Source organism: Dendrobates tinctorius, unplaced genomic scaffold, assembly GCF_039654945.1.
Source record: "Dendrobates tinctorius isolate UK_male_01 unplaced genomic scaffold, ASM3965494v1 ptg000029l, whole genome shotgun sequence".
Lineage (NCBI taxonomy): Eukaryota > Metazoa > Chordata > Amphibia > Anura > Dendrobatidae > Dendrobates > Dendrobates tinctorius.
The window spans coordinates 418,214-440,296 of NW_027361697.1; the positions used below are offsets into that span (position 1 = coordinate 418,214).

The 22,083-nt window shown below is 41.9% G+C and overlaps 1 protein-coding gene across 3 annotated transcripts in view; it reads left to right on the top strand.

The window, feature by feature from the left end:
* Positions 1 to 248: 248 nt before the first annotated feature.
* PAPPA2 (pappalysin 2) overlaps positions 249 to 22,083 on the top strand; it is a 246,940-nt gene continuing 225,105 nt past the window's right edge. Inside the window, exons 1-2 of one of the 3 annotated variants that reach the window (XM_073571285.1) lie at positions 249 to 383; positions 16,615 to 18,353. In XM_073571285.1, coding sequence (XP_073427386.1) covers positions 17,609 to 18,353 — 745 coding nt within the window. In that variant the 5' untranslated portion in view covers positions 249 to 383; positions 16,615 to 17,608. Of the gene's footprint in view, positions 384 to 1,482; positions 1,546 to 16,614; positions 18,354 to 22,083 lie in introns of those variants that run through there. The other 2 variants (XM_073571284.1, XM_073571286.1) reach the window with 2 other exon arrangements.

Below are 22,083 nucleotides of genomic sequence, written 5' to 3' on the forward strand. Positions count from 1 at the left end.
GAAGAGAGGAAAGGGTGGCCGCAGGAAGGGGAGAGGAGAAGATAGAAGCGCTGAGGAGCAGAATAGGGGATGTAAAAAAAAAGGAATTGTGAGATGAAGAAAACACTGAAATGTTTGAACATTTTTTTTTTTTGTTGTTCACTTTAAGCTGCCAAAATTTGAAGTGGAGAGTGGTGAGCTTGGGAAATGAAAGAGAGAAAAGGGGTGGAGAGTAAAAGAGAGAGGGAGAGAGAGAGTGGAAGAGACAAGAGACTAAACAGCCCGCGATCTTGATGTGGAAATGATCAAACTTGTTATGAATGGATTAGTAGCAACAGCAGGAGAAGCTTCGCAGGCGGATGACGCTGTGCCAATCTAGGTAATATAAGCACTTGCAAGCCTAGGTAAGAGCATGCTGCTGCTTTTATGAATGAGGTGATGTCCTCCCACGCACGGCTGACTGTCTGTGTCTGTGAACTGGTGACCCTGCATCTTAGTCCTAAATGCTGCTCACTACCTTCTTCTTTTCTGCACTTCATTCCTAACCTCCCTCCTGACTTTACATCTATGCCCCTATCCTTACCCTGGTTGGCAGACAAAAGGAACAAGGGTTGCCCCTTGCCACCTTTCTGGTCACCTTGATGCAGTTTTTTTTTATTTTTTGGGACAGATTAGAGTGTGAGCTCTTGGACCCAAATTTGCATTATTTCTTTAGTACTTTCATCAATCACTTCTGTGCCTGGATGGAATGGGCAAATATTTCTCTAAAAATTGGCACTGACTACAAAGCCAGGTCTTAATCCTTATTCTACAGACACAAGGTGACCACTGTGTGTCTACCCTTTCTTTTATTGCCATCAAACACATAATTGCTACGTTCTTAAATTCACTTTTTTTCTTCTCCTCCTCTCTGTTTGTTTTAGCAACACCTCCATGTGTCCGTCTTTTCCAGTATCTTTTTTTTTTTTTTTCTTCCTCTCTCTCTCTGTCTGTCGTTCCCATTTTTTTTTCTCTCTCCGGCAGAATGAATAAAGTAGTACAGTATGTGCAAACGTAAGTCAGAGCTCAGTCTGGGGGTCTGTAGAGGGGCATGGAGGTTTTATTTTTGTACTCTGTAAACCGTGTCTTCTCAGGACAGGCAGGTGTGAAAACAGACGTGTTTTCTGGGATTTTGGAAAAAAAAAAACCCCATAAAATTAAAAAAAATAAAAATTGAAGTCATCAAAACAAGTCGTGAGTGGACGTAGTAAATGCTGAGTGATTTACGGCAAGAGGAAAAGAATTGGCTCATCCTGATATAAAAATCCCACCTGAATGGGGACCTGCTTCAGAAAGAGAGGGGGTTTCATAACGAGTAGGGAGGAGCCTGAAATAAAAAAAAGGGGAAAAAAATAACAGATCCCATTTATGAATAGGAGGAAGGGGAACAGAAAAAGGGGCGCCGGGAGGGGGCAGAGGGAAACACAAGAGGAAAACTGAGATAAAAGGGCAGAGGGATGTGGTCATAGATGAGACAAGAGACCAAAACAAGAGAGCATGCAAGACACCACCTAGCAGGAGTCCCAGGTAGGTGACTTGTAACTTGCGTGCAATATGATGCTGTAACTAATACAAACCCAACGAAAATGAGATGCACTGACTGTTGAGTCATTTTCCAGATGAAGGGAACCAAGTATTGCTTATTCATTTGTATTCTGTCTGTACCGAGAACACTGGTGTTCAGCAAACTGGGAAGGTGTTGAGAGTTTATCAGTCAACTGGAAGAAACGTTTGATGATGGGTATGTAGAAAATATTCTTCCAGACAGATATGAATGCAATTTTTTTTATACGGTCTCAGGGTAAAACTAGTTGTGTGTGATAAATGATGGAAATAATGAAGAAGGGGGATGGGGAGATGCCTTATGGATTTGTGCTACCTGAGCTATTTGGCACAAAGAGGACACGTTGGAATAAGTGACCTGAAGGACAGGACCTGCTAAAACCTTACATACTTAGGCTGCGAGAGCACTGGATGACAACTGACGGGACTGTTATATCATTTCATAAACTTTATTCATTACAATTGATATCCACAAAGGAGAGGTGAACAGACAGGTGTCTTTGCTCCGCTTACTCCTGCTGTACTGAATATATAAAAGTTACTTGAGATGTCTTTAAGATTTTACTTAGATGACTAATGGATGGGTTGACACTTGTAACCCGCTCTGCTATTTATTGGTGACTTTAAATAAATCTCCAGTGCAATGAATGTTGGCAACCATCTGCAAATTCTTGGACAGTCTGTAATATTTGGGCACTTTTTCCAAAGTCTTTAAAATGTGGTAAATTTGTGATTTGAGGAAAATGAAGGAACTTGTGCAGATTATTGTCACTGCAGTTAGAACTCTACAGGTCACTGCAGATGTGGAACATGTGTTTTTATCAGTTTTCTTACTTAATGACATATATTGATAGCAAGAGTATTATGGCTTTCTAATCTGGATCAGTTGAAAAAAAAATCTGGTGTAAGAGACAACATAACTCAAACGAGGAGTAGTTAATAGTAAGGCAGGACCTCTGTGATCGTCTCTGCTCTGAATGTGCTGAAGTTACTAGGACTGGGGAGTAGTTAATAGTAAGGCCGGGGTCACACTAACTGACGCAAAATACGGTCCGTAGTTTACAGGCGTAATACGGATGAATGACCCCTAAATAGTGATCCATATGTCATCCGTAAGCAAGGTGTGGTCGCGTATTTTGCACATGTCAGCATCCGTATGGCATCCGTATGCTGAGATTTTCTCGCCGGCTTGCAAAATGGACATATAATGGAGCCCTATGACAGGGTTTATAACACAAAAGAAAGAGTGGATATAGACACATAGAATATATATATATATATATATATATACACATGTCATTGAGACACATATATATATATTTATATTTCACAGAGTTCTTCATAGCAGAATAGCCGCTAATTCAATTGCCGGCTTTTGTCAAATCATTCCCCAATCCGACATGAAATGACACATGGTTTACATACAGTAAACCATTTCATTTCATGTTTTGTTTTGTATGTCTTTCATTAGTAATTAGATGAGGATTGATGTGTAAAATTTGGGAGGTGTAGGTGTTAATTTAAGGGGTTAATTCATTGTAAAAAAAATGTGTGGGCTCCCGCAGTAATTTGTCAATGCGGGAGCCCAAACATTTTTTTACAACGAATTAACCCCTTAAATGAACACCTACACCTCCCAAATTTTACACATCAACCCTCATCTAATTACTAATGAAAGACATACAAAACAAAACATGAAATGAAATGGTTTACTGTATGTAAACCATGTGTCATTTCATGTCAGGTTGGGGAATGATTTGACAAAAGCCGGCAATTGAATTAGCGGCTATTCTTCTATGAAGAACTCTGTGAAATATAAATATATATATATATGTGTCTCAATGACTTGTGTATATATATGTATTCTATGTGTCTATATCTATTCTTTCGTTTGTGTTATAAAACTTGTCAGTGTGATTTTACTGTATCGCGCACTGAATTGACGGCTTTTCTAAAAGACACTGGGTGCGTATTTCTCGCAAGTCACATATCTGGTCCGTGTGTAATGCGTATTTTTAGCGCACCCATAGACTTGCATTGGCGTACTACGGGCGTAGTACGCTGGCAATCGCAGCATGCTGCGATTGGCACGGACCGTAGAATACAGACTAGAAATATACGACTGATGGGAGCTGCCCCATAGAGAATCATTTGTCCGTGTGTAATGCGTGCTTTTAACGCCTCTCACTCATCCGTATTCCTCTCTAGTGTGACCCCGGCCTAAGGCAGGATCTCTGTGATCTTCTCTGCTCTGAAAGTGCTGAAGTTGCCAAGACTCGGGAGTAGTTAATAGTAAGACAGGACCTCTGTGACCTCCTCTGCTCTGAATGTACTGAAATTACTAGGACTGGGGAGTAGTTAATATTAAGGCAGGACCTCTGTGATCCTCTCTGCCCTGAATGTGCTGAAGTTACCAGGACTGGGGAGTAGTTAATGGTAAGACAGGACCTCTGTGATCTTCTCTGCTCTGAATGTGCTGGGTACCTGGACTGAGGAATAGTTAAAAGTAAGACAGGACCTCTGTGATCATCTCTGATCTGAATGTGCTGAAGTTACTAGGACTGGGGAGTAGTTAATAGTAAGGCAGGACCTCTGTGATTCTCTCTGCCCTGAATGTGCTGAAGTTACCAGGACTGGGGAGTAGTTAATAGTAAGACAGGACCTCTGTGATCTCCTCTGCTCTGAATGTACTGAAATTACTAGGACTGGGGAGTAGTTAATATTAAGGCAGGACCTCTGTGATCCTCTCTGCCCTGAATGTGCTGAAGTTACCAGGACTGGGGAGTAGTTAATGGTAAGACAGGACCTCTGTGATCTTCTCTGCTCTGAATGTGCTGGGTACCTGGACTGAGGAATAGTTAAAAGTAAGACAGGACCTCTGTGATCATCTCTGATCTGAATGTGCTGAAGTTACTAGGACTGGGGAGTAGTTAATAGTAAGGCAGGACCTCTGTGATTCTCTCTGCCCTGAATGTGCTGAAGTTACCAGGACTGGGGAGTAGTTAATAGTAAGACAGGACCTCTGTGATCTCCTCTGCTCTGAATGTACTGAAATTACTAGGACTGGGGAGTAGTTAATAGTAAGGCAGGACCTCTGTGATCTTCTCTGCCCTGAATGTGCTGAAGTTACCAGGACTGGGGAGTAGTTAATGGTAAGACAGAACCTCTGTGATCTCCTCTGCTCTGAATGTGCTGAAGTTTCCAGGACTGGGGAGTAGTTAATAGTAAGGCAGGACCTCTGTGATCGTCTCTGCTCTTAATGTGCTGAAGTTACTAGGACTGGGGAGTAGTTAATAGTAAGACAGGACCTCTGTGATCTTCTCTGCTCTGAAAGTGCTGAAGTTAAAAGGACTGGGGAGTAGTTAATAGTAAGGCAGGACCTCCGTGATCCTCTCTGCTCTGAATGTGCTGGGTACCTGGACTGAGGAATAGTTAATAGTAAGACAGGACCTCTGTGATCGTCTCTGATCTGAATGTGCTGAAGTTACTAGGACTGGGGAGTAGTTAATAGTAAGGCAGGACCTCTGTGATCTTCTCTGCTGTGAATGTGCTGAAGTTACTAGGACTGGGGAGTAGTTAATAGTAAGGCAGGACCTCTGTGATCCTCTCTGCCCTGAATGTGCTGAAGTTACCAGGACTGGGGAGTAATTAATATTAAGGCAGGACCTCTGTGATCCTCTCTGCCCTGAATGTGTTGAAGTTACCAGGACTGGGGAGTAGTTAATAGTAAGACGTGACCTCTGTGATCTCCTCTGCTCTGAATGTACTGAAATTACTAGGACTGGGGAGTAGTTAATATTAAGGCAGGACCTCTGTGATCCTCTCTGCCCTGAATGTGCTGAAGTTACCAGGACTGGGGAGTAGTTAATAGTAAGACAGGACCTCTGTGATCTTCTCTGCTCTGAATGTGCTGAAGTTTCCAGGACTGGGGAGTAGCTAATAGTAAGGCAGGACCTCTGTGATCGTCTCTGCTCTGAATGTGCTGAAGTTTCTAGGACTGGGGAGTAGTTAATAGTAAGACAGGACCTCTGTGATCTTCTCTGCTCTGAAAGTGCTGATGTTAAAAGGACTGGGGAGTAGTTATTAGTAAGGCAGGACCTCTGTGATCCTCTCTGCTCTGAATGTGCTGGGTACCTGGACTGAGGAATAGTTAATAGTAAGACAGGACCTCTGTGATCGTCTCTGATCTGAATGTGCTGAAGTTACTAGGACTGGGGAGTAGTTAATAGTAAGGCAGGACCTCTGTGATCTTCTCTGCTGTGAATGTGCTGAAGTTACTAGGACTGGGGAGTAGTTAATAGTAAGGCAGGACCTCTGTGATCCTCTCTGCCCTAAATGTGCTGAAGTTACCAGGACAGGGGAGTAGTTAATATTAAGGCAGGACCTCTGTGATCCTCTCTGCCCTGAATGTGCTGAAGTTACCAGGACTGGGGAGTAGTTAATAGTAAGACGTGACCTCTGTGATCTCCTCTGCTCTGAATGTACTGAAATTACTAGGACTGGGGAGTAGTTAATATTAAGGCAGGACCTCTGTGATCCTCTCTGCCCTGAATGTGCTGAAGTTTCCAGGACTGGGGAGTAGCTAATAGTAAGGCAGGACCTCTGTGATCGTCTCTGCTCTGAATGTGCTGAAGTTACTAGGACTGGGAAGTAGTTAATAGTAAGACAGGACCTCTGTGGTCTTCTCTGCTCTGAATGCTGAAGTTACCAGGACTGAGGAATAGTTAATAGTCAGAGAGGACCTCTGTGATCTTCTCTGCTCTGAAAGTGCTGAAGTTACCAGGACTGGGGAGTAGTTAATAGTAAGGTAGGACCTCTGTGATCCTCTCTGCTCTGAATGTGCTGGGTACCTGGACTGAGGAATAGTTAATAGTAAGACAGGACCTCTGTGATCGTCTCTGATCTGAATGTGCTGAAGTTACTAGGACTGGGGAGTAGTTAATAGTAAAGCAGGACCTCTGTGATCTTCTCTGCTGTGAATGTGCTGAAGTTACTAGGACTGGGGAGTAGTTAATAGTAAGGCAGGACCTCTGTGATCCTCTCTGCCCTGAATGTGCTGAAGTTACCAGGACTGGGGAGTAGTTAATAGTAAGACAGGACCTCTGTGATCTCCTCTGCTCTGAATGTATTGAAGTTTCCAGGATTGAGGAGTAGTTAATAGTAAGGCAGGACCTCTGTGATCGTCTCTGCTCTGAATGTGCTGAAGTTTCCAGGACCTCTGTGGTCTTCTCTGCTCTGAATGCTGAAGTTACCAGGACTGAGGAATAGTTAATAGTCAGAGAGGACCTCTGTGATCTTCACAGCTCTCAATGTGCTGAAGTTACTAGGACTGAGTACAGGCGTCTTTGATGAACAAATTAATGGAATGGAGGACACAGGGGATAAAGCACAGTAACTAAAAGGACAGGATATAACATGATGTAGTATTTCGGAAGGTGTCTTGCTTTAGTTTACCAAAATAAGTGCGTATAAAGGTGGTAGAGAACACGGGTTGATTCCTTCAATTATAAAGAAAGGACGTGTAGAGTATTGAAAGTGTGCATTGTGTTCTGATCTATTGTTATCTAGACAGGTGGACAATAGATATAGACAAACCAATATATGGAAAAGTAGTATGCTGTGACTTATTAAACTTACCAGAGCAGTGGTTACATTTACGAGTGTTCTTCCTTTAAGGCCATATTCACACTTAGCGTAAATTTTGTGCAGAATATCTGCGCAAGCAAAGTGGATATGACTTCATGAATACTCAGACCACTATACAATTAACAATGCTGTTGAACTATGCATTGTAGAACAGCCATGAGCCATGCAGCCATGGGGACTCATGCCTATTTTTCGAGTATGCCGGGGGCACTCGGTTAGCACCCGAGCATGCTCAGATAACACCTTATGCTACCATGTTCGCTCATCACTATTAGTGGTGTCAAAGCACACAGCCGATATGAATCCATTGGAGCAATATGCTGCTGCCATATCCACGCTGCACGTGTCTTTGGCATAGTCAGTGTTACAGGATGTATTTCTGGAGCACGTGCTGCTATTTGGCACTTTTTTATGAGCGGACAGCCGAGTTGCTGTAAAAGGGTGGTCTCTAACTTGTGGCCTCAGGCTGTCAGTACATGTTGGAGGTTGTAATCTCGCAACAGCTGGAGACCAGGTTGGAGGACCGACTTCTGGAAAGTGTGGAACAATGCTACTGTATGTGTTACAGATAGCAAGCAATCTTCTAGAAAGTTGAGGGGAGGATACAAATTCATGAATGGAGGAGCTGAGGAGTGATCGGCTAAAGTTTGAGGCAAAGAACAAAGTGAATGTATGAGTAACGAGCAAGTTAGAAGAAAACAGACAGAAGCTGAGAGATACAAAACTAACAGCATTATATCCACTGCTGGAGGATAACAGACGTCAATCATTATCAAACATGAGAAAATACTAATTATTACCTGATACCCATTACATCAGCAGTTTCGCCAGGCTTCTCTTCACCAAGAGTTTATAGTGCAGTCTTATAGCTCATTCACATATACATATTTACATATATTTTTATATCTTACTTCCATATTGTATTACTTTTTTAGCAAGTTTTGTTTCATGCCTTGTCCGACTTTCATTCCTCTTCGTTCCGTTTTGTTGTTTTTGTGATTTTGCTGAAATTCACACGGAATATGAGTTTTTTTTTTAAATTTCTTTATCTAGATGTGTTTTTCATATACTGTCCCGAAAGGATTATTATCATCTCAGGCTTTCATGGGTGAGACGAGGGAAACTTGACCACTAGAGGAGAGGCTACAGAATTAGCACAGATTAGCTGACCTACCTTTCTCTGTAACTCCCATAGAAATAAATAGGAGTTATTGAAACGGCGTAGCTCAGCCGCTCTCTGCTATATCCGCCTCTCAACCTTTAGGGATCAGACCCATTAAATATTGACATGTGAATATCATTTAATAAAAAGGTAAAGTAAAATGCACCAAACTTGATAAAGGCAATCTGCCACCAGATTCTTGCTAAGACCCTGATTCCAGTGATGCATCACTAACTGGCCTGCTTACTTACAGTTTTGATATAATCACTGTTTTATCTGCTGCTAATATACCAGTTTCTCTTAATTCTGAGCTCTGTATAACCCACCCACAGCACTGATTGACAGCTGTGTGTACACTGTGCATAGGCAGGAAGCTACCGATCAGTGATGGGGGTGGGGTTTTAGAGAGATCATGAATATGAAGCAGGTGGCATGACAGCAGGTTTACTATGCCTCTAATGATAATGTCCTGCTGATAAAACAGTGATTATATAAAAAATGCAGCAAGCAGCCTAGTAAGTGAAAAATCACAGTATTCAAAGTCTCTGTGTCTACATCATGCTTAGTGGGGAAAAATGTTGACAAATTCTCTTTAAGAGGCTCACACCTTTTAATAAATGTAGTGCTTTTTGATCAGTCTGGGTGCCATAAACTTAAATCTGTTGATTTCTGCTATAAGTTATGGTGTTTCTTGCATAAATTATAGAGAATCCATTGTGCCACTGTTAACCCTGACGAAATCTGGTAAACCCCTTTCACATTTAAAACAATTACCAAGAATGGCAAAAAGTCTTAAAATTTATATATTGGCATCATTTGTTTATATGAAAATCAGAATTAATATGTATCCGTAAGTCCTGTTTCAGGAAAGACTGACCAAAGCACTGGCACCACAACTATGGCACTGACTTTTATATCCTGTATTATTGTGAATGCAGACTGGGAGTTGTAGTTCATAGCAGTTTGATCGTCGGAGGTTAAAGATGACTGTACTGTTTTGTAAAACCTCACATTAGTCAATTGACTAATGTGGGTAATGTAATTAGTGACTCTTTGGGCTCCAACTCTAATTTTGAGTTGTTTCAGAGCAAGCGGGTGTAGACTGGCTGTTATGATGTCTCCCATACACAGCACACATAGGCATGAAGGATCCCCGCTCTCTTGTTTCTATGTAACACATTTAAAAGCAACAATGTTAGCTGCAGAATAGAGGTCATAACAATCAATACTGAGCAGTGTAGCTGTAAATCCAGCACTTACTAGAAAACAGCTGATATTATAAAGCAGTACTGAGCAGTATAGCTGTGATTACATCTCTAAGATTATCTAAATGCCTATTTTGTAGGACCAGAGAATGGTGCTGTTTTTTGTCACAGAGAGAAATCAAGGTGCAGGAAATATAAAAGAACTAAACACTATATACACAACATGTTTCGGCTATTGGCAGCCTTCTTCAGGTGTATGGTGAAAATGAATTTGATCCTTCTTTTATAGTCCTTTCCCAGTGTGAGAGAGGGAGGGGAGACAAAAGAGGAAGAGGAAGAGTGATTCATCCCACACTGTTGTTTTATATATAAAAACATAAAAAATATAAAAAATGTATATAAAAAATAATAACAAACAAAAAAGTGGATAAGTGAAGAAAGAAGCACATTTATCTGATAAAATATATTGCAGCAACTATTCCTTTGATTTTTTTGATTTTTTAAAGAGGTTGTCCACTACTTTATCCTTAGATCATCAATGATATGACAAAGAAACCCAAAACCTGTCTTTATTAGGAGGAGGGGGATAACACTTATAGTTACATAGAATGAAAAAACTTAGGTCCATCAAGTTCAGCCTTTCTCTACCAACTTATTCTCTATTGCTGGATTATCTGCAACAAAAAACATCTGCCCCCTTTACAAATGCTGATGCAACATGGCGTGGGGCGGTAGGCGTGGACGAGGGACTTGTGTTTCATGCCCCGACACGCTACAGAAGGGGATCCTGGCTGGGTGAAGGGACTTTGTCTACTGGGGCGTGTGGTGCCGGTGACTTTGGTTGGCCACGACCAGATGTTGAGAAGTTCAATGAGGGAGACCACCAGTCAGCAATAAACAGTTTTTTACCTAATATGTCCAATAGATGGCGGGTGCATAACTTCACGAACCTTTCCTTTACAACATGGAGCATCTTCACACACAGTCTCTCTACCTCTTCCAGGCTTTCTTGCTTCTGTCCCCAAATTCCTCTGCTTCCACAACAACGCAGTCCAGTAAGTGAGAGTCCTGCCCTCAACCCGCTGTCCTGTGTCTTTTTCCTCTAGGGGAGCTGTTCACCACAATGACCATTACTTAGCTTCTCTGCTTGCTGATGCCTTGAAATTCCTGGAAAAAACAAAAACAGGCAGAGATGCTTACCAGCCTTGAAATTCCTGCCCAGAGCACTCTCTTCATCTCACATTTCCCTGTTCCATCCTGGCCCGTTACCTCTCCGAGTTAGAAATTTGGGGCTGTACTGCTTGGCGTCCTGTCCCAGGACCTGTCTCCACTGCATCACGCTGCCTTTCTGTCTTGCTCTTTTCTAGTTGGGATCTCGCTATGTACTGCCTCAGTCTCCACTCACATCATTAACATCCACATCATGCAGCTCTGCTGACTAGACAGACCTTAGGTGTGCTTTCACTGAAGGCTGAACCCTATCTAACCTCCTGACAAGAAACTGTCTCTTCACTTTAGCCAACCCACTCTGGGCTAGTCTCAAACATTAACCCTAATTTTCCCTACTGTAGGGCAGAACACAACTCTGAACACTGTAACGACTAACGCATTTCACAATACACAGTACGACAATACACATGTCTTCAAGGGGGGAACTTGGCCAGTATGTCCAACTCCTTACACTGGTATAGGTTCTGCCATTCTACCTCTTGCGGTCGGGCATCCCACAGTGTGGCTGCTCTAACTGTAAAGAATCCTTACATATGTAGATGCTGAAGTTGCCTTTCCTCCTCACGTAATGAATGCCCCCGGTCTTTTGTAAGGTCCTTGAATGGAATAAGTCATGTGCCAGTCCTTTGTACTGACCACACATACTGTATATTATACATATAAATGAGATCTCCTCTGAGGCGCCTTTTTTCCAAGCTAAACAAGCCCGACTTTTCCAGCCTCTCACCATATGAGAGGCCTCCATCCCTTGCAATAACCTAGTTGCCCTCCTCTGAACTGATTCTAACTTGCGACTATCCTTTTTAAAATGTGGAGCCCAAAACTGGCTCCCATATTCTAGATGTGGCCTCACCAGTGATTTATAAAGGGGTAACAATACGTTGGGATCACAGGATTTTATACGTCCTAAAATCTTCTTTGCTTTTGCGGCTGCTGCCTGACATTGAGTACTGCTGCTCAGCTGACTTGTCACCAGAATCCTCAGATCCTTCTCCTGTTCTGTAGTCCCGAGTATACTCCCATTACTTTCCAGTCCAAACTTTAATAAGGGGGTAGATAGCAAACTTGCTTGTTTTTACTAAGCACTATTCAAATATAGCCATCGATGAAGACGGGAATGTGACCCACTCATACGTTGCACCTCTACCTTTGCTTCTATCCAAGTATAGACATTCCAAATGAACATGTCTCAGAATTATTTTGACGGTGTGCACAGATCCTAAATGTAACCTCAGATACTGTATAATCCTCTGGAAGCTGTGGTTCAGGGGTGGATTTGACACGCCCCAGAGGCCGTGGGATACTCGGTACCGGGCTGGTCGTCTTAATGGGATGTGTTACAGTGGCGGTGACCCAGTCCGTGGCCCCAGGTGGTCATGTAAAAGGGGAGTATTGATTAGGGATGAAGTTTATGCAGTGATTCGGGACGCCAGTTGGAGTGTTCAACTGTAGTATAGCCGGCACTGCAGATGATCCCTAGGGGAGTAGATGGTGATGGCAGTGCAGATGTTTAACCCTCTCCAACCAGGGCTGACCCCCAGAGATTGTGATGGAAGTAGAAGGCACGGAGTAATAAGACAGGAGACAAGGAAAGTCACTTTATCATTTACTGTAGTTCAGGTGCAGTTCAGAGGAGATATTACAACTCTCACCAGGTTACAGTTTGCTCTGCAGAATGGAAGTTATCCTTCTCTCTGCTGTGACTCAGTGTAAGCTTCCTGCTATTCTAATCCCTTCTGGGACCAAGGCTTCCCGGAGTCTAGAACTTCCAGTATAGCCACTACTCACTGTGTATTCCTCCTCTGGCAACTTGTAGCTTGGATTCTGTGTGAAGCTCAAGTTTCTTCTTGCACACTCCTTCACTGATCCTAGTTTGCTGCTGTCTTCCTGGGGGAAAACACTCTGCTGTTCGTTGTATAAACTCACACAGTCTCTCAGCTTACCACCCTGCTCTGAAAGCATGGATGGCCTAGGGGCTGACTCCCTGATTCTTCTTAGCTGTGCTTCTGGAGGAAGCGCATGTCATGGCTTCCAGGAGCGTTCTCCATTCTCTCCTTCTTCTTCACTGAAAACAACCACTCTGCTCCTCCCCCTCCCAGTTAGGGCATGTCTGCAAAGCTCTACGCTTCAGGCAAGTAAGGGAGTGAGGTAAATTGTGTGTGTGTTGTGGTCTCTAGCAGAGAAAGCATAACTCCCATTGTTCACAAAGCACATACAAAACAGTACATATGTAACCCTTTTGTGGTGGTAAAGACGCAGGGCGCCACAGATGCATCCTATATGAGTTGCATTGCAAACCTCCATATGAGCACGTGGGTTTATATTATGGGCACATAGCAGTCTACCGGCACCGTATTGGATGCATGCCTTAACTGTGTATGGTTCCTAACGTTTTCCAGGTTTCCTATGTGGCTGAATAGAAAGGATTCCTCATCTTCATGTGCTCTTACTTTGCTTCTTTCCCAGTGATTTCATTATCCGCACTGCTTCTCTCTCCAACTATGTCACTTACCTGCTATTACCCAATGTAATGTGTTGGCAAGCGCCGCCGGTGTAGAGCCGTCATTTACTGCGGTAGGAGAAGTAAGAGGCTGTTGAATATTTATGTAACCACATTCACCACATTGTTTGCTTTAATAATTGTGGTTACAGATGGAGCCTTTTTTTAACTGATTGATTTAGAAACTAAATTATTCTTACACTTTTCTAACATTACAGGAGAAATGCTCAGAAAAGCACGGGAGCTTTCTTCCAAACCCAGCGCCTCCCCTCTTTGCGGGAGGAGTCTGATTTTGCAGCTCAGCTTTATTGAAATTAATGAGATAGAATATTACACAAAACCTGCCAACAGGCGTGACGCAAAATATTTTTAGGAAAAAAAACTGCATTTCAATTCACCACAATTTAAACGCATATCTGCCATTTCACACAAAAAAAGCATGAAAAGCATGGTCTAAATGATCTCACCTCCAATAAAAAAATAAAACTACATTTGGTGCTCATATTCATTTAATACGTCCAGGAAATGCCCCTATTCTCATGTTCTGTAACTTGTCATCCACACTTTTGGAGTAGGCTGTTTCTCTTCATCAGCATTTTGCCAGCTCTATAGGTGCAGGAACTTCCCTCGCCTCAATTCCAATCATGTACTGCTCCTGACATTGTCCAATTGCCTGTCCCTGAAATTAAAGCCTGCCTCTTGGATAGGCCTATATGTAGTTTGTCAGACAGGAGAGCAGGAGCAGAGGGACAATAACAGACAGGTAAGGCAAATCTGTCACCAGGTTTGTGCTGCTTAGTGCCTCAATTCAAAGCATGTACTACTCCTGACTTTGTCCAATTGCTTGCCCCCGAAATTAAGGCCTGCCTCTTCGTTAGACCTATATGCAGTTTGTCAGACAGGAGAGCAGGAGCAGTTGGACAGCGACAAACAGATAAGGCAAATCCGTCGCCAGGTTTGTGCTGCCCAAACTGAAAGCAGCATGATTTAGGGGCAGAGATTCTTATTCCAGCAGTGTAATAATTTCTTGACTTCTTGCTGTAGTTTTGATCAAAGACTGTTTAATGTGTTGCAACTGTGCTTGCTCTTTCAGTGAAGCTAAGTTCACACCAGAAAAAAACGGATGATTTTTCATCTGCATTGCCATCTGTTTGCAATCTGCATGGCATCCGTTTTTATTCATCAGTGGTTATTAAAATTTACAATGGGCAAGTCTCATCCAAAGTATAGAACAGACTAATGCACACTGCGATATTTGTCACGCCGAGATTCTTTCCGCGGGTAAAAAGAAAGGTCATTTGAACAGGTACACTGGTTCGAGTGCTGTCACTTTTTTTTCATAGAAAACACTTGGATCGAAAATGCGATCATGTGATCGGAGCCTGATAAGTTCCTGCAAATATAGTTCTCGAAATTCATGAAATCCTGTTATCCCTGGTGGCAGCTTTTTGCCTATGCACAGCGTAGGCAGCAGCTAGGCAGCAGCTGTCAATAAATGGTGGAGCTAAGCAGTGCTCATCATTGAGAAGACTTTCAGATAAAACATTAATGTTAACAAAATGTAAGTGACACATATCGATAATCAGGGTCTCTGTCCCTATTTTATACTGCCCTCAGATTGAAAAGCAGAAGCCTGGTAACAGATTCCCTTTGACAATGGAGAGTGGACAGCAAGTTATACAGAACCGATTTATCTAGTGATGAGCGAGTATACTCGTTGCTCGTTTTCCCGAGCATGCTCGGGTGACCTCCGAGTATTTTGGCGTGCTCGGAGATTTAGTTTTTGTCGAAGCAGCTGCATGATTTACGGCTAATAGAAAGCCTGAATACATGTGGGGATTCCCTAGCAAACAGGCATTCCACACTTGTATTCAGGCTGTCTAGTAGCCGCAAATCATGTAGCTACAGTGACAGAAACTAATCTCCGAGCACGCCAAAATACTGGGAGGACACCCGAGCAACGAGTATACGCGCTCATCACTAGATCTATCTAGTCGCTGACATTTTGGAGTCTTTCTTCAGGCTGAGAATGTAATTTTGGATTCTCATTACAGTGGTCATCAGAAGAGCATAAGTACACTAAAACGATGGCAATTTAAGGCTCAAGGTCAGTGTTTTTATAGGACACATAGCAGATATGATGATCAACCATGCCCCGGTTGATGGTTTGAATGTTACTCAAATCGAGCACTTCAGGCACTCGTACATGCTCGACTAGACCAGCGAGCAGAATTGAAGTGAATGGGGAACTCGAGCAGTTTTTCAGGAGGCTCCTGACTCATGAACTGGTGAGGCCCAGAGACAGTCTCTTTCTCTCTGCACCTCACCAGTCCGCGAGTCAGGAGTGTCTGGAAAACGAGCACTCAAGCACCACACAATACTAAGCACTGCTCAATACACTGACTCTTGATCGAGTGTCGAGAAGTGCTGAGCACGCTTGTTCATCACTAAAAATGATGGGCCACTTAATGGAAACCCAAAAGACCCCATTATCCCATTATATTCAATGGCCTCGATTCATCTAGCCTTGCATTGTACACAACAGACTTAATGAGGGGCATGATGGAGTCAGAGGCGCGTAATTCATTAAAAGCTGCATGCTTCTTAATAAATCATGCTCATCTTAAACTTGATGTACGCCTAGACGGGGGTAAAATTTGTGCCATAGGGTATTCCACAGTTAGTCATGAGCAGGCACCACCACGTTGATGTTACAGATGGTAGCAGTCAGTGTAAGGTGACTTGTAGAGAATGCAATGATTTTAACATGCAAATAGTCTCTTCAATTTGATGAGCCTTGCCACATGACTTAGGATAAGAAGCCACACAAGAAGCTCCATTTGCAGACACTTTCAGGTGTATGCCCATCATCAGGGCAAATCAAGAGTACAGGATTGGCTGGGTGAGAGGCTCTGACAGTAGGTCAAATATGTAGTTTCTCCTTATGGAGGGTGCCAAGCCGGCATGTATGGTCTGTAAGTCTCCTTATGCTCACTTGGATCTCTCCACAATGAGAAACTTTGCCCTTTAAATCCCCTATCAGAATTTTCATCCAGCTAAACCAGTCTTCCCGCTTTACACTGATGAGGGGCAAACACCCCAAAACACATGTCTACAAATGAAGTTTCTCTCTTGACTTCTTATCCTATGTCATATGGCGAGGCCCTTTAATATTGAATTTTAGGATTGCTATCTCCAATATATGGTGAGAATGATACTTTATTTCCATCACACTTTCTTATGCATTAATTCAAGCTTCTTACTGGATTTTTTCCTTTCATTTCCCTTAGGGATTCGAGCATCTCCGATTGATGAGGCTATAGAAGTCTGAAAAAATCTGAAACATAACATTCTGCAAGACCACCCACCCCATGGTCAACACTACTGAAGCACTACTTCTAAAATGCTTCACCTTTGTCTACTTTAGAGTACTGGGCAATAACATTTATAAATTCATATGCAAGATCCCTACGCAAAATGTATTTTTACTCCACTGTATCTCATGCACTAAGTTAGCCGCCATCTTAGTGCTTAATACTATTGGCTATGCATAATTTGCTACATACTGGCGGTGTTAACTTTGCCCATTGTATTTTATATCATTATTTTAGGTAAGGATTTTATATTTCTTTGGAGTATTTATTCCTTATCTTTATCATCACTGTGAACTTGGTCATTGCTGCTTGTGTTGCTCCAATTTACAGTCCTTTAATTCTTTTGGCCCTGTAGAAATTGCTCCGTTTTTTGCCACATACACACACACACACAGTGAAAGGAAGAAAAATACGTTTTATTAATACATATATGAGAAGTAGGAGAAGGGAAATTTTGCAAGAGATGTATGTGAAGTTTGAAAGGTGGAGAAATATGGATATGGAGGGCATGTGTTAGACATATGCTACACATGTGTCCGCTTAACATCTGGCCTGGGAACATATGTTAGGAATCCATTGGGGGTTGTAACATCACATCTACATCAGGCAAAAATCTTCATTCCATAGCTCCTGCATTACGCATAAAAAACTAGAACAGCCTGAAAGAGCTAGAAAATGTAGAGGAAAGAGGGCAAGTATCCTGAAAAGTGGACAATCACCAAACAAATGTACAATAGAGCTAAGACATGAAGGTCCAGTAGATCAGAAAATCCAAGAGTAAATTCTGCAACATGGAGGACAGTCATACATTTATTGATGTAGTTGAAGAAAAGTACCACAAGCTAATAAAACAGACATTGAATAAAGATATATGAATATTCCTTTTCATTGAAGTTGCTGTGGTCATTGTATGTTCCTCCATTGTATTAGTGGTATTTGGGTGGTGAGGACCAAGATGCGATGCTCGAAGATACCTTTTTGGACCTTTTTCTTTTTGACCTGTTGGGGAAGACCCAATAGAGAAGACCCCATCCTTCAATATAAGCAAGAACTGGTTTTAAGAGCTGAAAGGTTGAGATTACTCTCTATGGAAGATTCTTGTAGACTTGGTCAAGAGAGAAGAACCTTGGTTAATCTCCAACTCCATCCCCATGAAGTATACCCTAAACGAGAGTATCGGTTCACGACGTCAGACCGGAGCGTGGAGTGCCTCTCAAAGGATGGATCCGAGGATTGTAGAGTAAAAATGGAAATCGGAGATAAGAGCAGAGATACAACCAGTGACACGTCAGACTCTACCAATGAGTGGAACATGATCAACAACAAAATATATAGACACTTTTCCAAAAAGTCCAGCAGACGGACCCTCAGGAGAAGTACTAAAACAATGTCGGGACATTTCGCTCAACTGAAAAGAAACAGAAGATATCCCAGAGATACAGAGTTAAGTAATATGCAAAGGATATTATCAAATTACTCTGTACCCATTTCACTACAAAAGAACAGTCCTGTTGAAGGCTCCGTCTACTTCTCTGGTGCACACAGCCAGTTGGTGTTAAATCCAGAAGCCAAGCAGCAAATACCTCGAGAAACTTTCACTGTAGAACTATGGGTGAAGCCAGAAGGAGGCCAAAATGATCCAGCGGTCATAGCAAGTAAGATGACATTTTTTTATACATGTTGAATGTCTTTTACATAAATTTTGGACACCTTTTGAAATTTGTACAGAGTTGAAGGATTGATCCAACCAACAATATTTATCAACTATTTATGTATGATTGGTGCCATCCGACAGTCGGAGTCTGATCACAAGAACGAGGGTCCTGTGCCCGTGGTATGAATGGAGCAGTAGTGTACATACGTGGCCATTAATTCTCTGTTTATGGGGGTAGTGGTCACTTTCGTGCTCCTCAGATCCTATAGTTCTATAGAAATAAAAAAATAGTGGTTACGCATGTGCACTGCACTTCTCAAGGAATGTGCACTGCACTTCTCAAGGACACATAAAAGTGACTGGCGCGATGGTTACATATGTGCACTACACCCTAATTCATACAGTTATTTTGGACCCCTAGTCTTAGTGGTTGTCTCATAGGTCAGTTCCCCAATAATCATAGATGTATTCCTTGTCTTGAAAATTGGTGGTACATGTTAGTTGTATAATAAAATAATGACCTATTGTTTAAATGAGGCTTTTATGTAATTTTTGTTTCCATAATTATAAAGAAAAAAAATCTGAAATCTTACAATTTTTATACCAAGTTTATTACTAGACACACATCTCCTGTTCTGTAAAGAATACTTTTCTACAGTCTCATTATCATCACAGACTGGATTACAATGAACTGTATAAGTCAATCAGTCAAAAAGAAATCTAATGCTGCCTGTGTCTACTCAGCTGGTGAAAAAAGCAGGAAGTATGAGTCTAGTATTTGGCCTAGTGACCAGATTAAAAATTGTTTTTAGACTTCTAAACTTTTTTAATGTAGTGATATGTAAAATAAAAACATATGATATATTTTAGAAAAAATGATTAAATGAAAAACTTGATTTAAACAAATAGGTCATTTTCTGATGACACATTCCCTTTAAGTATATAATTATTAGAGATGACCGAATTGATTTTGTCGGAATCGAATTTGTGTCAAATCATTAGGAATTAGCTGAACCCGGTGAACTTTAACAATTTGCAATCTGATTTGCACAAATCAACAAAGAAGGTCGCTGTCATTTTACACATTACAGAAGATTTCACCGGCCATAGAAGGCTCACATGTCCTCGGGCTTCTTTATAATACCTTGCTGCTATCACAATACTTGGCATTAAACAGCTAATCAGGAGGGATTATCATAGCGTATATAAAAGCATAGGCAGGGAATGCAGTAGCCATTTTGTAACGAATCTGGATAGTGAGAGAACGTCACAATTTACAGCTTAGCCATAAACACTGAAGAATCTGTGCAGGTAGTACGTGACAGCATCGAAATGAAAACCTGTTACCATCCATTTACCTCTAGCCATATACTGTCCAAGATCTCTGACTTCATTACTAAGAATGTTTTTTTTGGTTAAAGAGCTTGTAAATGATTGCATACAATCTTAGGAGACTTTAGAGCGTTATGTATGTCTTTTCAGGACTATCGAACTATTGCAAGTCATCGTGAATTGATTCTGAATCTTTGACAAAAATTTGTCCAAAGTTCATGAATTCACATCTCAAACCTCCTTTTATATTCCCATATCTGCTAGGAACAATTTTCATAACCTTTAGAGTACCCTGATTTGGGCATATTTCATCTGTATTCTTGATTTATTCACGTTACGTAGTGTAAATAGTTATTTCTCCAATGCCATAAATAAATCAGCTAAAAGTCAATAATTGATACATTTAATAATAGTAATAATAATATTCAAAATTGTCCAAGATGAGACAAATATTGCTGATTTCTTCCAATACTAGAACCACACCTGGTATATCAGTCACATTTAAGGCGCAGTCAAACGACCATATAAATCCAACTGAGACCGGAAGGCAGTACACGGACCGGCCGACAGCTCTCCCTAGCGCGACAGCTTTATGTATTTCTATGGAGCTGTCGCTCTCTGGTCAGGAGAGCCGCCGGCCAGTCCGTTTGCTGTGTTCCGATCGCCGTCCGATTTATCCGGCTTACTTTAAGCTGAGTTGCAATTCCAGGTAAAACCCACGGACAGGTGTGGTTTCAATTCTGGAGAAAAGCAGTCCTGTATTTCTTATTCTGCAAAATCCTTTTAATGAAAAGTTGGAATGTACATCTTCGAAAACCATTTTGTTTTTATTATTTAAATATTGAAAATGATTAAAATTTTGTTCCGATTCATCTTCATCTAATCAATCGGAGTTCCATTTTTCTCATAAGGAGTTGCTAATCCTCTGGATAGAGAAAAACGATGTAGAAGATAATATGATGGCTACCTGTAGCTGACAGTATCGGGAACATAGGCGCTCACTTTATACTGTTATATATTCAACTTAAAAAGTTATCCTGCAAATCATTTCACACCAATTCTCCGTAAATGTTGTTAATAGCTGTTGTCAAATAATTTGCAGTATATCAAGTGTAAAAATATCTATTTTATCTCCTTAAAACATAAATAAATCTGTAGCTTATAGCAGCTGTACTCACGTTGTTTCTAGTGGAGGTACTGGCATTGGTGTAGATGATGCTTGTCCTGCTGACCGATAGCAAGGGATGATTGCAAGGGCCAGCGGTTTCTTGACCAAGGGGCATTCTGGGTGCTCTAATAAGAAGGGTTGTACCGATATATAATATTGATGACGTATGCTTGTGATAGTTCATAAATATCCAATCTGTGCGGGTCCAGAGCTGGGCACCTCCACAGATCAGCTCTTATTAGTTCTCATGGGAGCTGTATAAAAACATTGAACGGAGATGAAAAATGGGTAGCATCTGCTGCCAGGTACTGCAGATCAGTTCCTATTTACATCCTTAACTAACTTCTCGTGGTTCCATGTGTAAATGAGAATAAAGCCCGCGTTACACATAGCGATATCGCTGGCAATATCGCTGTAACATCACCGATTTTGTGACGTTATAGCGATATTGCTAGCGATATCGCTACATGTGATACTTACCTCCGACCGCTCCCCCCGCTGGTTATCGCTGATCGCACGAGAAGGTCCTGGATCATTTCTCATCGTCAGCTTCTTGTGGCGCCGACGAGCGACGCGTGGAGCCGGGCGAAGGACGTCTTGATCGCCGTGTCTGACAGGTAAGTAGCGACCCCCGACCCCTGCGATGTCGCTGGTGAGATCTGCCTGTGTGGCAGCTCACTAGCGACCACTTAGCGATGCACCAGCGATCCATATCGTTGTCGGGATCGCTGGTGCATCGCTAAGTGTAACGGTACCCTTAGGATGATCTCTCTACACCGTGACAGCCCTTCAAATATTTGTAGACCGCTATTAAGTCTCCTCTTAGTCTTCTTTTTTGCAAGCTAAACATTCCCAGATCCCTTAACCGTTCCTCGTCGGACATACTTTGCAGTCCGCTCACCATCGTGATAGTTCTTTTTTCTCCGAACTTGCTCCAGTTTTTCAATATCTTTTCAAAATGTGGTGCCCAGAAATGGACACAGTATTCCAGATGCGGCCTGACCAAGGAAGAGTAGAGGGGAATAATTACTTCACGTGATTTAGACTCTGCTTCTCTTAATACATCCTAGAACTGTGTTTACCTTTTTTGCTGCTGCATCACACTTCTGACTCTTGTGCAGTCTGATCTATTAGTATACCCAAGTCTGTGTCACACATGCTGTTGCTAGTTCTATTCCTCCCATTCTATACACGTAATTTTAATTTTTCTTGCCCAGCTGTAAAATCTTTC